At 36.6% G+C, this 16,587-nt stretch overlaps 1 protein-coding gene across 2 annotated transcripts in view; it reads left to right on the forward strand.

Moving 5' to 3' along the window:
* Positions 1-16,540, forward strand: part of fstl1b (follistatin-like 1b) — a 63,289-nt gene extending 46,749 nt beyond the window's left edge. For both annotated transcript variants that reach the window (XM_053233862.1, XM_026947154.3), the window contains 8 exons: positions 979-1,108; positions 4,561-4,593; positions 5,720-5,850; positions 8,806-8,924; positions 10,069-10,181; positions 11,419-11,529; positions 12,427-12,518; positions 14,880-16,540. In XM_053233862.1, coding sequence (XP_053089837.1) covers positions 979-1,108; positions 4,561-4,593; positions 5,720-5,850; positions 8,806-8,924; positions 10,069-10,181; positions 11,419-11,529; positions 12,427-12,518; positions 14,880-14,921 — 771 coding nt within the window. In that variant the 3' untranslated portion in view covers positions 14,922-16,540. The remainder of the gene's footprint in view (positions 1-978; positions 1,109-4,560; positions 4,594-5,719; positions 5,851-8,805; positions 8,925-10,068; positions 10,182-11,418; positions 11,530-12,426; positions 12,519-14,879) is intronic.
* Positions 16,541-16,587: the final 47 nt, after the last annotated feature.

A 16,587-nucleotide genomic window follows, 5' to 3' on the forward strand; every position in this document is an offset into this window, starting at 1 on the left:
CAAAGGTTTTCTATCAAGAAGAAGAATAAAACAAAAGAACTGTGGAAAATAAATACAATGGCCCTGTATACCTTTAACAGGAAAATAAATTATTTCCACTAGAAAATATAATCTGCCATCTGTGTGAAATAAACCAAACATTAAATAGATCAAAAGCTCACATGCTTAGCCATATAATACACTAATAAATGGATGTGCATGAAAATTCTCTGACAGTCTATAGCTGTACCAAGAACTTACACAAGGTGAAAACTAATACAGCAGTTTATTGGCTTCTTTACACTTGGAAGTTACTTTCTAGCAATCGAACGCAGAGGAATTAATAACCATTATATCATTAATAGGAAATTGGAAAATTGCCAAATTGTTTTCTTTCAATGGATTGATAAATATAATGCTTTTATTGCTATGCTGTGTTTTATGGCTGAAATGTACTTGTGTGTTCGTTAATATACCTGTGCTCAGCTCCAAACTTTCACCTTGAGTTTGTGAAAAACACTGATCATTTATTTGTACTGTATGTGTTCCATATTTGATTAAATCATTCCAGATCACTGATTTAAACCTTCAGTGTTTAGTGCTTGTTAGCATTTTCTGCTCTGTCAGTCACTGAAAGATTAAATAACTAGAGATTTTTTTACCCTTGAAAGAACATGGTATGTTATTGATGCAGAAGGTTTTTCTCATTTTGACTCTAATTTCCCATAATCTGTAAAAACAGTACAGGGCTGTAAGCTGTGTTTTATCCATTATCTCTTAACTAAAGAGACACAGAGGGGGTAAAATATAGTTTTTTTATTGTTATTGTCACATTACAGTGAGAATTAAAAACAATTAATGGCAGAAAGTTGTGTGCAAATAAAATGCATACAGTATGTATGTATGCAATACACAATTTATGAGGACACTTTTAAAAACCCGATTTAAAAAAAACACGCTGAACATTTTTCTCTCTGTGTCTGTCTCTTTGTCCCTCAGCAATGTAAACCTCACAAGCGCTCTGTGTGTGGCAGTAACGGGAAAACATACAGAAACCACTGCGAGCTTCACAGAGACGCCTGCCTTACCGGACTCAAGATCCAGGTGGCACATGACGGCCATTGCAGAGGTGAGAGAATAGAGCATGGGAGAGCACCATGAGGCAAAGGGCACGTAAATAAGTGACTGAAGTTACTACAGTTAATAAAAGTTGTATAAGCCACATGTAATAAATAAACACTGTGCAAAGTACGATTTATGGAAATGTTTTGTGCATTACTGCAGAGCTGGAGTGGAGACTGGCTGTCTGCAGGGCAGGGGCAAAACAATAAAAAGGGCAAGAGCACCTAGAGGGCACTTCATCTCATTTTCTCATCTATAGAGGAGTGTATAGGGCACTGCATCTCGTTTTCTCCACTGGAAGAGTGCCCAGTAGGGCATTTCCTCACATTTTCTCACACATAGCGGAGTCTATAGGGCACTGCATCATGTATTCTCCATGTAATCTCCATTCATTATGTATAGGGCACCCTATAAAGCACTTCATTATGTTACTTTGCACATAAGGGAACCCTAGAGGGCACGTCATCTCATTTTCTCATATACTGGGGAGCTTACAGGGCACTGCATATCGTTTTCTCCACTTGAAGTACACCGTAGAGGGAACTTCATCATGTTTTCTCGCATGTAGGGGACCCTATAGGGCACTGCATCTCGTTTTCTGTCCTGAAAAGGCATCCTAGAGGCCACTTCATCATGTCTTCTCATATGTAGGGGCACCCTGAAGGGCACTTCATCACACTTTCTTGCAAGAGGGCATTTTAACATGTTTTTTTTTTTTTTCTTTTTGATGGGCAGCCATTAGGGCACTTTATCACACTTTCTCAACTGTAAGGGCACCCTATTGGGCACTGTATCATGTTTTATGTACCACAGGGGCACCCTAGAGGGCACTTTATTAAGTTTTAGCTTCCATAGGGGCACCCTAGTGGGCACTTTCTCAGTGTTTTTTCTCCCAGTATATATACTGCTTCCTTTTTCATCTTCCTGGTTTCATCCAGGGCACCTATATCCTTGTGATATTCAATATATGGCATCCACAGAAAGAAAATAAACACTGTGCCTGCTCTGAACAGGATTCAATGCATGAAGAGCTTGCCGAAGGCATGGGCTTAGACATGGATTAAGCCAGCCGTGACTAGGCTTTCAGAATATGGAGGCTAAGGTGCAGTTCTGAATCTAATTTGGAAAATATTTTTTTTTAAGGAATAAGCTTTCCTATGGTGCCATGCTGTTTCTGTTATAGGTAACAAAAAAACACCTGTATCACTTTTACATAAAATTGACTGATTAAAGAATCATTCTAGAATCCCTAGAATGATTTAAAGCTATGGTTCACAAAGATCAGGGACCCTCAGGGGTCCAAGACTTTTTAATGTAGTTACAGTAGTGGAAATCACCACTATCCCACCATTATCAAATTTATAATTATAAGCCAATTTGACTGATCACTTGAATGAAATGTGTTTAATCCAAACCTCAATACACAAGTAACCTATAAATAATGTCTTTAATAACTTGAATTTAATTGAGCAGTTTTAATACAATGTGTTATGAGTGAAACATTCAGAAATAAAAAAAATTTTTAATAGTTATTATTTATATTTGTAAAAGAAATCTGTACTGAGTCCATAGAATGTTTCCTTTTTTATTTTAAGGAGTTACTGGCTACAAAAAGTTTGATAACCCTTGATTTAAAAGCATGTATTATTGTACTTGGAGTTGCTTTCACTAAAGAAGGTGTATAGTCTGATCTTTATAACAGAGTTATCTGTTTCCTGATAAGCCTGCACTTATTATGGTGTGGAATAATAACTAAACTCTGACAGTCAGCTGGCTTTAGACAGGGTGTTTTCTCATATTTTTATTCTCAAATATAAATTTATATTTGTGTCCAATCTTAATAATATAAAATGAGAATCTCCACTGACCATGATATTGTATTAAATAGTCTAATTGTGTTGTTACTTGAAAAGTTGCAGTGGTAATGTCTATTTGATGTCATGGACATTTGCTTGATATCTACTTTAAAGCTTATCATTGATTAGTAGTGATTATTGTAAACGTTTTATTTTTTTTTTTATGGTTTTTATGTTATCTCAAAGCCAATAGCAAAAAAATGCCAAGGGTAAGCTCAGGCGATGACTGCCGATCTGGATAGATCAGAGAATTATCAGTGAGCTGAGCTGGGCAGATATAACAATCAGCTGCAAGTGGCGTGAACCTGCTGGACTGATTAGCATGAACTCATTACCCGAGGGTTGAACACTGGCCAAGCTGTTCTATCAGATCACAGACAGATAGCACATTATCAGACCAGTCTGTACCTTTCTCAGATGGAGTTCCCTGTCTCCAACGTTCCTTTATAAAGTATGGTATTTTATAATTGAATTTTTTTTTTCAACAGTATAGGCAATACAGTACAATACAGGGCTGTCAGCTGTGTTATTTAAACTGTAATTCATTAATCAAAGAGACATAGAATGAGTTAAACAGCATTTTTAGTGTTATACTTTACTGTTATAGTCTTAACACATTAGTGTTAAGGGGACTTCTGGTCTCATGTGGCTGTTAGATAATATATAAGTTACTGCTTTCCTGCATGAGTGCTGACTCACAAAGTGGTAGTCTACATGCCTTGGAGAAAGCGTATTAGCTCTCATCCTCCCAAATATTGTGTGATATTTCTGTGGCAAATTGGTAGAAAATTGGGAACACATAATACTACTAGAGGTGTTCTCGGAATAGTCTAGGAGTACTCCCGGAAAAAGTCTAGGGCTGCTCTCGGAAAAGTCTAGGAGTACTCCCGGAAAAAGTCTAGGGCTGCTCTCGGAAAAGTCTAGGAGTACTCCCGGAAAAAGTCTAGGGCTGCTCTCGGAAAAGTCTAGGAGTACTCCCGGAAAAAGTCTAGGGCTGCTCTCGGAAAAGTCTAGGAGTACTCCCGGAAAAAGTCTAGGGCTGCTCTCGTAATAATCTAGGGGTGCTCCCGGAAAAAGTCTAGGGTTGCTCTCGGAAAAGTCTAGGGGTGCTCCCAGAAAAGTCTCGGCATGCTCCTGGAAAAGTCTCGGCGTGCCCCCGGAAAGTCTAGGGGTGCTACCGGAAATCTCTCATTATTTAAAAATAAAAATAGATCATACAAATTATTCTAGTGGCTTAGTGGCCTGTTATTATTCTAGTGGCTTAGTGTACCTGTTTCATACAGCACTTTGTTCATACAGCATTTTAAATAAACTACAGAAATTGCATATTAATGCAATTAATAATATTAATGCAATATTAATGCAATTTTTGTAGTATGTTTAAAATGTGGTTTCTTGGTTACCGAGCTCTGCTACACAATCTTATTTAGCAAATATCAGTGGCCACATGCATGTGAGTCACTGCTCTTTATCATGGTCATGGATATTTGAGTCATTTAGTTTAAATGCATTAAATGCATTCTCAAGTCAAGCCTTGAATGTAAGCAGGTTTGTTCCATTCTGCAGAAATTAAGGATGAAATTTCTCTTTTTTTCTGTTGCAGAGAGGAAAACAGAGAAAGCTGCTGCCAGTCCAGGTGAGTGTAGAGTCTGATATCTCTCCACTTCTACATAATAACCGATCAGTTCATTTGTTGCTGATCAGCAGAATGAGCTCACAGAGTAGATCAGATTCGTCTTAGTCAGCATGCTGCTTTTGTTTTATATCAGTTACACGTGGGCAGCTTCTCTTCATTCTGTTTCACTCCTATTAGAAAATAATGAAACAGTGTTACAGTCTTTTTTACTCTGTTTGTAGTGAGAATTTTACGTCTGTTTATAGTTGTATATTGTTACAGACTAAGGGTTGCATTCACAGTTGAGTTAAGCATACATAGCGAGGTGTTGCACACAGTTGCTCTACAGATGAAATTACAGACTTACACGCTATTTAAACAGTTGCACACAGGGAGGAGTTCACTGAAAACAGAGGGGTGTCTCAGTCACGTGTGATCCCAAACCTTGAACTTAAGCCGAATTTTCTTGCACAACATTGGCTCAAGCAGGGAGTAGCATTATAGCCTGTCCCACTATCTGAGAGTTTGTAACCACAATTTGTCAAGCACAAATTAACCAAAGCATGGGCACAATTGAGTAATTCTAAAACTCAAAATAGCATAATGAAATAATTAAATAAGTACATTGCATGCACACATTACGATATCATGATCTCGATTTTGTTATCATATCGCAATATTATCATGAGGCACAATATGCTTATTGTGCAATATTTGCTTTTCTAAGCAATGTGCTGACAAAACAATAGTGCTACATTTAATCAAACCTACAAGAAACATTTCATTTCATTAGACTTAGACTTAAAGTTTAAACTAATATGAATATCTAATGATATAGTATGTAATAAACAGTAGAAGAGAAATGATTTATAATCGCACTATTCGGTATCATCCAGATGAGGATGGGTTCAGTTTTTAGACCGGTTCCTCTCATGTTTTCTTCCTCATGTCATCTCAGGGAGTTTTTCAACAGATTTGGTTGGTGTTATAAAAGTATTGACACCTGATAATAACCCACTATTCTCTCAGAAAAATATATTTTGCCAATCTCTAATGTAAGCAAATAAAAAATAGATCAGTGTGTTTATTTGCATGTAGTTTCTTTTTTAAGAAATGAATGTGTGTGTGTGTGTGTGTGTGTCTGCAGTGGTCTGCTATGTGGGTGACCGTAACGAACTGCGCAGGCGTGTGATTGAGTGGCTGCAGACTGAAGTCGTGCCAGACGGCTGGTTCACCAAAGGCTCCAACTTCACTGACATCTTGCTCAAGTACTTCAAGGTGAGTTTAAAGACATTTAAGAGACCAAGCTTTCACATTGATTTCCTATGAGTAGAATTATTTGGATTTTGTTCTTCCTTGCTCAGATACATCATGGTAGGTAAAAATATAATAATAGACATTAACTGTATGATGCTGGGTATTTGAGACACCCTGTATTTCAGCTCAGGAAAAATGTACAAACATTTGATCAAATACGCTAAAATAATTGACGTTTAGCCACTGTTGCTCTCTTTGAGCATTCATAGGCTGAATTGATTAGGCTTCTGTCTGTTTCACTACACCACATAGCTATCCAACAACTTGATTAAAGTGTGACATTTGCAGCATGAGGAAATCACACTTAGCTCTCAAGGTTTCAGACCTTTTTAGGCAGACTGAGCTCATTTATTGATGTGTTTATGAAACTGGCCCCTTACACAGCATGATCTTTGCAGGAAGATGGCCAAGGCACAATTTAAAAAATTTCCAGTTTTTTTTTTTTTTTGTGAAATATGTTTATCTTGTCTTAAAGATGATGAATCAAAATACGTTATAGGCAGAAAAACTCTAGAATATCAAGATCTGGGTGACAGGTGTGATCTAGGATCTGTTATCTAGCAGTCTACAAATAAAGTATTTATTTTATCTTTATTTTGTCAATTTTAGATTTGGAACTTATCTGGGCTTGCGTGTTATTCTTATATGGTTGTTTTGTTGTATTCGCTGGTTTACATTTCTAATTCTAAATGTCCATATGCTTAGAGAGTCAATATAGTAAAGAACAATAATGAAGCAATCAACAATCACTAATGAACTGATTATATATCAAATATGAAAAATAAATTTAACAACATTTAAAAAACTTTTTTATTATTATTATTACTTTGTATGTAATATATTAAATTTGTGTGTATGTGAACCCTGACTTACCGTTGCATGACAGTGTTTACAGTGTTTACTGATTAAGGAACGGTTGAATAATGGGTTGAAGAGTTAAGTGTTAAGTGAATTCAAAGCACTGAGATAGAGAGATAAAGAAGAAATTCAGGACTTAGAGGCACACAAATACAAAACATTGTTAGAAAATGTATTCATGAGTGATTTTTACCTTCATAATAAATGCCATGATGTAAAACCGTCTCTAAACCAGTGTTTTTGCAGTTAGCATTTACAAGGCTATATCTAGCTTTCTGTGGTCTTTAACCTCAGTCACTACTGTTTTTTTCACACCGTCCTCAGTTGCTGCATGCAAGATATTCCAGTAAATAATGGCTTATCAGGCTCAGGTGCTCTAATCGAACCTCATTACACTGTAATACTTGTGAATGATTAATGATCTGGATGACCTATTTATGTCTTGTGTGTATGAAACTATATACATAATAATCAAAATCACAAGCCCATGTTATTCCTAACACTGCTTTCTCAAGGTTTCTTCCTCATGTCATCTCAGGGAGTTTTTCCAAACCTCTGTCACCTTTGGCTTGCTCGTTAGAGATTTTAATCTAAAGTACATCCAGGTTTCTGTAAAGCTGAAAAATAAATTGATTTGAACTGAATATGTGTCCCTACATGGGTTGGAACAGCCTTTAGCAAATTAGATTGTCAAAGAATAAAATGCGACAGCCTGTTGTTATATATATGGTGTGATGCAGCCTGTTAGTACTGTTAGTACTGTAAAGTTGATTATTTTCCTGTAACAGAATGTCCAGTAATGTTTTATTGCTCTTATACCACATCAATTAGCCAACGATTAAAATCTTTTAATTTATTAAAGGATATAGTTACAGTGAATGTTGTTTAGTAAATTTACTTCAATTAATGTTTCGATTTCTCTCAGATTTTCAGTATGAAATCCAGCTAATTAACCACGAAGACATTTTTTGCCAATTATGGCATTAATAATTAATAACCTAAATACCTGACTGGTTCACGATTAGGTAATTATAAAGTAAAAGCTTATAGATGTCTTGAACTATCATTATTATAAGATGTTATATTAGTGCAAACATAGAAATGAATAAAGGAACTATATGTAATACATAGATGTATAATGATACACTCATGTCATGAATCAATTCAGTTTGATTCTCAGAATATTTTGAGCAAATTTTGAAAGAAGAAACATTATGACTGAAAAGACTCCTTTTTTACTTCTGAATCATAACCAGTGAAATAACAATATGTGCTTTTTTCTCTATAAAATTCAATAACACTAAAATTGCCATGAGCAGAGCTTTAATATTGTAAAAAAAAAAAAAAAAGTGCTACAGGTTCAGCATATCTTAAAAAATAAGTTCTCTCAAAAATTTGATTCAATAAAACAAAGCCTCTGACGTGGGGAAAATGATCGATTGAAACACAGTGAGCTTCATCGCAGTGTCTGAGGCATCATTTTAACCAGAAATAGAGCCCCAAAGTCGGCTAAAATGCCCGACTTCCATGATTATATAACTGTTATAACGTGGGTATGTAACCGTATGACCTATAATGAATGTCGGTAATTGTTAGCCGGAACTATCGGTAAGAGTACTGTCTATATGTTTTAACTGGGACCTCTAGTGTTCAAACAGTGCAGGTGCATTAGCTACATAATTAATGTAATGCTGATATATATTATATGGACATTTCCACAATGCACATCGTCACGTTTTTATTTGCATTATTAGTGTGACATGATTAACTAATCTGAAAGTATATCCAAAAGGGTGCCAACAGTGCATTATTGTAATTTAATGTCAATATATTTTGCACCTGGAGAAATGCAATTTAGCATAAAAGTGTATGTTCAGTTGTTAGCCACACTCTGAAGTGGCCTTTTGCGTTTCACATCCAAGCAGAACATGACATTGACACTGTAAGGTGCATAAGGCCTAGTCTGTAGTCAGTAAGCATGCTGAAACACTGATACACTTTGTCTGAGCGTATTTGACACATTCTGAGGTGTGTGTGTGCACTCGGGTTATGTTGTAGAACTACGATAACGGTGACTCACAGCTGGACTCGGCCGAACTTCTGAGCTTCATCCAGCACAACGAGTCAGCGGTGGAGCTGCACTCATACGCAGAGGAGGAGAACAACCGCCTGCTCAGGTAAAAACACGCCCATGCACTCACACACACACACACACACACACACACACAAATACAAACATTTCAACAATACGAACAATCAAAGTCTATTGTACTTAATTTATGTTCATGGCTTATTTAAATCTTGTAAGCAAGAAATTTTATGTATCTAAATATTTAACACATTGCATTTGCTGAACACTAACTTTTGGGCCATGAGCCTAAAACTTTTAGGCCATGAGAGTCATGAGCAGCCTGGAGTTTTACTGGTGTGATAATTATAGTGTTTACATGCTGTTTAGCACATACAGTATTAAGAGTAGGGTATAATTATTGGTTTAATGTCTGAAACTTTAAGAGAAGGATTTCTGCTTCTATTACTAACATAGAAGGTGAGAGACTCCAGTTAGGAGAAAGTAGTTAGGGCTTCATAACTTGTGCCATCACTGAACTTTGACTGTTATAATTTATTATTAAAGGAAAACATGTTTTTGAATTACAATCAAAGGATGACAGTGCTCACAGGAGGGAAAAAGTGCACATGAGCACAATCAATGCCTAACCTTTATCACAGTTTACAATATTATTTAAAAATCACTGCATGTTTAAAGATAAACAGACGAAATTTGAAAAGCGCCTTAAATACATGATCATTTCACATCGAAATTAAATTCAGCACGTTAATAAAATTCAGCACGTAAATAAGAAATCAAATGAGACGTATCTTCCATGGCATTGTTAAATATAATGCATGTAAATATGCATATTGATTACTGCTCTATTCCCAAAGCTAATACAGTCTGTGTGTTGAAGTTACAGTCAGGGTCATGTGGGTGCACTTGGCCTCTGTTTTGCCTGTGTGAAGAGAAATAGACGGGGAAAATCCTCGCCAACAATCACTCCACACAGCGGCCAGACATTCCACTGCTGCACTGTCGCTTCCTGTGTGTGTGTGTGTATTCAGCTGGATACAGAGTTTTCATCCTGCACCATGGAAAAATTATATCAGTAATAACTGAGATGAAGATATATTGGGAATTTTATTATTGTATTGCTATAAAGTTAATGCTGCATTCTAATTTGAATGTAATGACCAAAGCAAAGTGCGGTATCACAGAGAGTGTGTGTCTGTGTGTGTGTGTGTGTGTGTGTGTGTGTGTGTCAGGAGTCTGTGTGTGGACGCATTGATCGAGCTCTCGGACCAGAATGCTGACTGGAAGCTGAGCTTTGATGAATTCCTCAACTGCCTTCGTCCAGGATTCAACCCTCCAGAGAAGAGTGAGACCGTGCACACACACACACACACACACGCATACTCACACTCAACAAACAAAACTCCAGCACACACACAGAAACACACACAGACCACACACACTTCACCCCAACATTCATACACTTTTGTCCAAACACATAAACACACAACACTGAACCCCAACACAAACAAACACACACACACACAAACACACAGCATAGAAAGGCCATTTCATAGAAAGCCCTGCTGTAGCTGCTGCTGTCTCCCTAGCACTAGCTGCACTGGTAGAAGTAGGTGAGAGTTCAGGGGGAGGGGCAGTGTGAGCGCTGTGTCAGGCCACAACTCTTTATACACACACACCCAGTCCTAGATTTGGTTACTAAAGAAAACTCAATAAACAAGAAAAGATATTAAATCAGCGAATGAGCGAAGGAGAGAGACAGATAAGATGGAAGGAGATAGGTGAAACTGTAGTTAGGTAAAGGGACTAGGTGTGATGTCATGTGCAATCCAAACTTCACTCTGTAAAATGAATAGCTGCTTTCTTGGAAGGATGTTTGCTGGAATAGTAGCTGTATATAGCAGTTCTCCATAGATACTGTACATCTGATACAGTTACCTGCAGTCAGAGGGTTCATAGCAGTCACTTAACGTGTGCACAATATATAATGTTTCATTTGGCGTTATATACTCTTTGCACAGCTGTAAACAGCATACATGCAGATAGAAGATATTACACACCAAGCTGATTGTGTGATTGTGAAGGTCTGCATGTTTGGAGATAGCAGCATTTCCTGTGCTAGCAACGCTGTGAATTTCAAGTCAAGTGGCTTTATTGTCATTTTAACCATATACAGCTAGTTAGTACACTGTGAAACGAAACAACGTTCCCCCAGGACCAAGGTGCTACATAAAACAAAACACAGAACTACAGTAGACATTACATGTATTTACATAAGACATGGAGAATTTAAGAATTTACATAATACATAGAGAATTTAAGTAGGTTCCATGGTTTTGGAGGATGGGTGATTAGTGTCTTTAAGAGAATCGGTGATTAGAATGTTGTGTGTTACAAAGTGTGTTTTGGAGGATGTGTGATTAGTGTTGTTTGTTTTAGACGATATGGTGATTAGTGTGTTGTGTGTTTTGGAGGAGGGGTGATTCATGTGTTGCACATTTTGGAGGATGGGGTGATTAATATGTTATGTGTTACAGAGAATGTTTTGGAGGATGGGGTAATTAGTGTGTTGTGTGTTTCAGAGTGTGCTTTGGAGGATGAGACGTATGAAGACGGAGCAGAGACTCAGGTGGACTGTAACCTCTGCGTCTGTGCATGTGGCAACTGGGTCTGCACTGCTATGACCTGTGATGGTAAGACATTACACACAGTCAATTAGAAATGTAAAGTCATTCTGAAAACCTAAAAAGCTGGTAGAACCGACCAGGGAATAAAGCTTGACTTAACCAAAGATTTAATGCAGTGTCAGTGAAGTACTGAGACCTACTGTGGAAAAATTCCCTCTCACATGAACATATAGGGGAACTGGTTTGATAACTAGTGAAATAAACTCTACTGTACACTGCAAACACTACCATGTATAGATAACAAGGGTGTGTTTGTGCTCTTAAGTGTTAAAAGCATAGATTTCAACCTGTGGCATTCCAGTATAGAGTGTATAATCCATGTCCAACACTTCCTAGCTTCCTACAGCTTCCCTGAACCTGTAGCCCTTATCACTATGCTAACAATTCTCTAAAGATATCAGGGTCAAAGATGAAACATGTTCTTAAAGTGTGAATCAGCTGGACATTTGGATGTTTTGTCATATTTATTCAAGAAAATGCATTCAAATGCTTTTTCTAAAGAAAGACAGCACACTGAAATGTCATTCTGTATGTTATTCGGTATGTAATGACATGAGCTTTATCACCATTTATTCTTTTTATATCTTTGATGTAATAAAGCTACAGTTGATGGCAAAAATATGCATCCCTCATGAGTTCTGGAGTATAAAAAGAATTTATTACAAGAAGTTTTATTTATTACGAGATGTGGTTTCAGACCCTTATCTGAAGAAGGCAGTGCGTGATATCCAGGAGAGTTATAAAATGTCAGGAAGAGTGGGAGAAGAATCATACTAGTGTTTTATTTTAGTATCAAATACTGCTGTTATGTTGTATGGCAGTGCAAACCCTTTTTTTTATCATCAAGGCTTTTTTAGTCTTTAAATGAAATGCTAATTATTGTAATTAAAATTCTGTCCACAGAGAAAACCCCAGTTCTCGAGCCGGCTACTGGTGATGAGGCGATGACGGAGGAGGAGTGGAGTCTGCGTGTGGCCGAACTCAACAAACATCAGGTTCCCTCACTGGATCTGATCATCGTACATTAATCCCATAGATTAGTCATTATATATATTACAAACTTTTTATCTTTCTTTCTAAGATTTAACAAGTTTTACGATTTAACAAGATTTAACAAGAGATCTAACAAGTGTCAGACAGAATTTTCACAAATTCATATTACAGAAGGAAATCTTAATTTATGAATTATATATATATATATATATATATATATATATATATATATACATATATATATATATATATATATATATATATCTTATTTTAGAAGTTAGGAAATCCTAAGCTAGTTAGTAATTTTTGTCTGTTGCCTAGCAACCACTGACTTGGCCTGAGGACATGACCTGAACACTTCAGCAGTGGTTAAGTCCTAAAGTGCTCCCTATACTTAAATGTTGTCCACTATAAAGGATGTAAAAGACATTACTGGAAGCCACATATAGTGCATTACATGGATTATATGGATTATATACTGTATGTTGTAAAAACAGGAAAGCAAATCTGCTTATCGGCGTCTCCAGTGCTGGTCAGCTAACTAAAGACTCTTAGCTCGTGGGAGTCAGGGTTAATAATAAGAGTTTTGTTATCGACTCATATTATTTTGAGCTGCTTTTGCAGATCTTTCAGTCATTTAGTGTCTATTTTCAGCACCTGCAATGTAAATAAATGTAAAGCCTTTATGCTAGCTGATGCCATTAAACAGGCCAAAGCCAATGGAAGATAAACTATAGAAGAACTGAAGGCACCAGTGGGGTTCTCCTAATGACATGTTTTAGGAGATGTCTTGGTAATCCTCCATTCCTGTCTGGAGTTCACAATCATGAATTTATGAACAGTTATTCTGTATTGTACCACAGAACTGTTGAAGTCTCAGATGTGATTGGTAAGAAAGTCTTATTTATAACAGCAGCTTTGACAGTAAAGTCGATTGCAGGGCAAATCACAGATTAATATTAATACACTCACTCAAATACATTATTGCTTCTGTAGTAACAGCTAATTCACAAGGATGTGTATGGCTCATAATTGTAATCTCTGGCTAATAATAAACAGGATAAAGGTGTTATTTAACAAAGAAAAACGGATAATCATCAGTATGATGAAGCTTTCTCTAAGGAGACGTATATTTAATATTTATGTGAGGAGTTTCACGTATCACTGCTTTGTAACGATCCGTATGTTTTCCGATACGGAGTCTTCAGAATGGACGGCTTTGTGGTTTCTCAGTAACATAATGACAAGCTGTGTTTTAGTGTCTTATTAACTTCAAGAGCGAGACAAATAGGCAGGTGCAGGAAAGACTGTTTATAGCTGCTATAATGTAAGTTATAACAGGATCTAACTTTTTTTGTGGACATTCCACAACATTAAAAATAACTATGAATAGATAAAAAGTAAGTTACGTTGTTCATTAATAAATAGAAAATTGTACTCATTGGCAAATTGTTGTGATCTAAGAGGAATAAAACGCTTTGTGATGTGGCGTCATTGATTTTTTCCTGTAACGGCATGCCCCAAGTGTTTTATTCCTTATCTGGCTGTTTGTGTAGATGCTTCCGTAATATGGCTTATGCTCAGCACACTCTCAGAGAAAATGGTTCTAAACTGTACCTTTCTTTGTCACTGGAGTGGTACCATCAAGGTTAAATCTTTTGCACCTACAGTATGTATCTTTTTACTCAAAAGGTGAATATAGTAATCATGGTCAAATTATGTCACTTATATCTATGTTTGGTAGACTATATCCACATTTCCAGGTGAAAGATACTATTATTAACTATCACTATTAATAGTTAACAAGTAATAACTATTACTATTATTACTATTAAAGGTAAAAAAAATAAATTAATAAAAGGTAAGGGTAAGCAAATAAAGAAAAGTACAGTTTAATATCCTTTTTAAGAACGTGTAACTGGAAACTATAAGGCTTTTCTATTAGTTTAATTAAAGTCAGCGAATAATAAACCTCTGATTGAAGAACTAAATAATAAACTGGGACTTTAAGGGGTTAAAAGCAGTTTCAAAAGCTTCAAGACAAACCCATATAAGGGACTAACTTTTTTCCTGCAATTTTATTAAACTAGTGATAAAAAAACAGATTCATGCTGACTTAAGAGTCAAATGAGGTCATGTCCTTGATGTTGTTACACTCCCAGCTACTATACAGAGCTATAACTTAGAGCCCTGATGAGCAGATGGTTTAGATAGCACATGTCCTCGTCCTTTGCTGCTTTTTTATAGTTGGTTCCCAACATACAGTATAAAAATTTTGTTTAAAGTCCAATACCAACTAGATTAGTATTAGGTGCACAAATAATAAGACCAAGAACTTTTTTTTTTTCTGTTAAACTCTACAGGAGACTGTGGAGCAGATGAAGTCCAGCACAAAGGAGGTTTAACGAAGCAGCGAGGAGGAAGAGGTCACAGTCAGGACTCCTGAGATGACACACTATTACTGGGAGAACCACATCATGTATTGTTTTCTATCTTTGACTATGTTTATCTATCATTGCTTTTCCGTGTAACGTCATTATAATCGTTTTAGGTTGACGTGTACTTTATGTCCGTGTTTGTGTGTCACTAAGTGCTGTCCATTGTTTTTTATAGCATGATGCTAAGCCTTGTCCAAGGCACCCCAGCACTATTTTTGTATTTTGACTTTTCTTTTTTTACTCTGTGTATCATTCCTTTTTTTTGTCTTTTTAGATTTAGATTTTGTTGCATATGTTTGAGACAATGGCAGTAAATGGAGAAGAAGAGTGAGGCAGGGAGACCGGCTGGACTGACTCAGCACACCACATCAGTAAAAAAAAAAAAAAATCAAGATTATAGTGTATGCTGTTATCGTTATCAGTGTATCAAGCCACGAGATAACGTAAAGTGAGAAAGCAGATTACGTCACAAGTGCAATGTCAGCTAAGGTCTCCTTTCACACACTCTCTGTTTCCATGCAGACAAGGCAGTCATAGTCTTGAGACCTTTCAAAAAGGTGCTAATATGGATTTCTTTCTTTCTTTTTATTTTTGCAGCACAGCTTTCTTGAATCAGCATGCTCCTAGAGTACGTCTAGATCATTAGGTAGAATTAGAAAACCCTAGATTTGTCGACGTGTAGACCTGTATAGGAGCTTCACTCCTCCGTAAGCTGTGATTCTTCAGCTATCTTGTGAAAAGTGAGTGATTTAATCTCCAAAAATGACAGGAAGACTTTCACAGCATGGATGCTCTGCTTTGCTGCTGCTTGCTCCAGCAGAGTTGCTTTATGTAGAAGTAGTTCATGTTAAAGCTCTGTTGCTGTGCTCATTTCTGTCCGAGGGAACAAGGACAAAAGTGTAAAAAAATTACAAACAGAATGAGAATGAGTGTTAATGTGCTGATTGGTGCAGAATGGAACGGAGTTGTTTTGAGCAGAGGCAGTGTAGCCCCCCCCAAAAAAAAAAAAAAAAAAAAAAAAAAAAAAAACCAAAGCCTGATGTTTAGAATGTTTAAATGTTGTACAGTTCCTCCAGGTAAACCACTACTCTGGACCCAGCAACAACATCATACCTTTTATTTCATACAGCTGTCAGATTGAAGATTAGATTATTAGATTCATTGTCACCTCTTTAGCTTTGATGCTTTCTTACTGCATGTGTGTGTGTGTGTGTGTGTGTGTGTGTGTTGCTGCAGAGGTGTGTTTGTATTTTCATGTGTGTCTGAGTGAGTGATGGAGAGCATACGCGCTCGCTTTCTTTTCTTCTTTATTCCATTAATATCGCATTTTTATGATACTGAGTGCCTTAAATATACATCCGCAGATAGAATGGCCTTCTCTCGTGTCTAATGACAGATTGTAGGAGTCCATGAAGAACTTTGCAGTGTTATGGTAGTCATGCAGAAGTTGTCCTGAGTGACGGACTGAGACAGAATTCAACCATTTCAGTGTAAAGACTATCTTGTTAACTTTTAATTGTATTTGAATTTACTTGTATTATGACTCTGTACTGTATGTCAATAAAAGAAATACACACCACAGTTAATCATTTTAGTTTTTTTTTTTTTAAATATTCGTCATTTAAAGGGGCAA

This window comes from Pangasianodon hypophthalmus, chromosome 5 (genome assembly GCF_027358585.1).
Source record: "Pangasianodon hypophthalmus isolate fPanHyp1 chromosome 5, fPanHyp1.pri, whole genome shotgun sequence".
NCBI classification, from domain to species: domain Eukaryota; kingdom Metazoa; phylum Chordata; class Actinopteri; order Siluriformes; family Pangasiidae; genus Pangasianodon; species Pangasianodon hypophthalmus.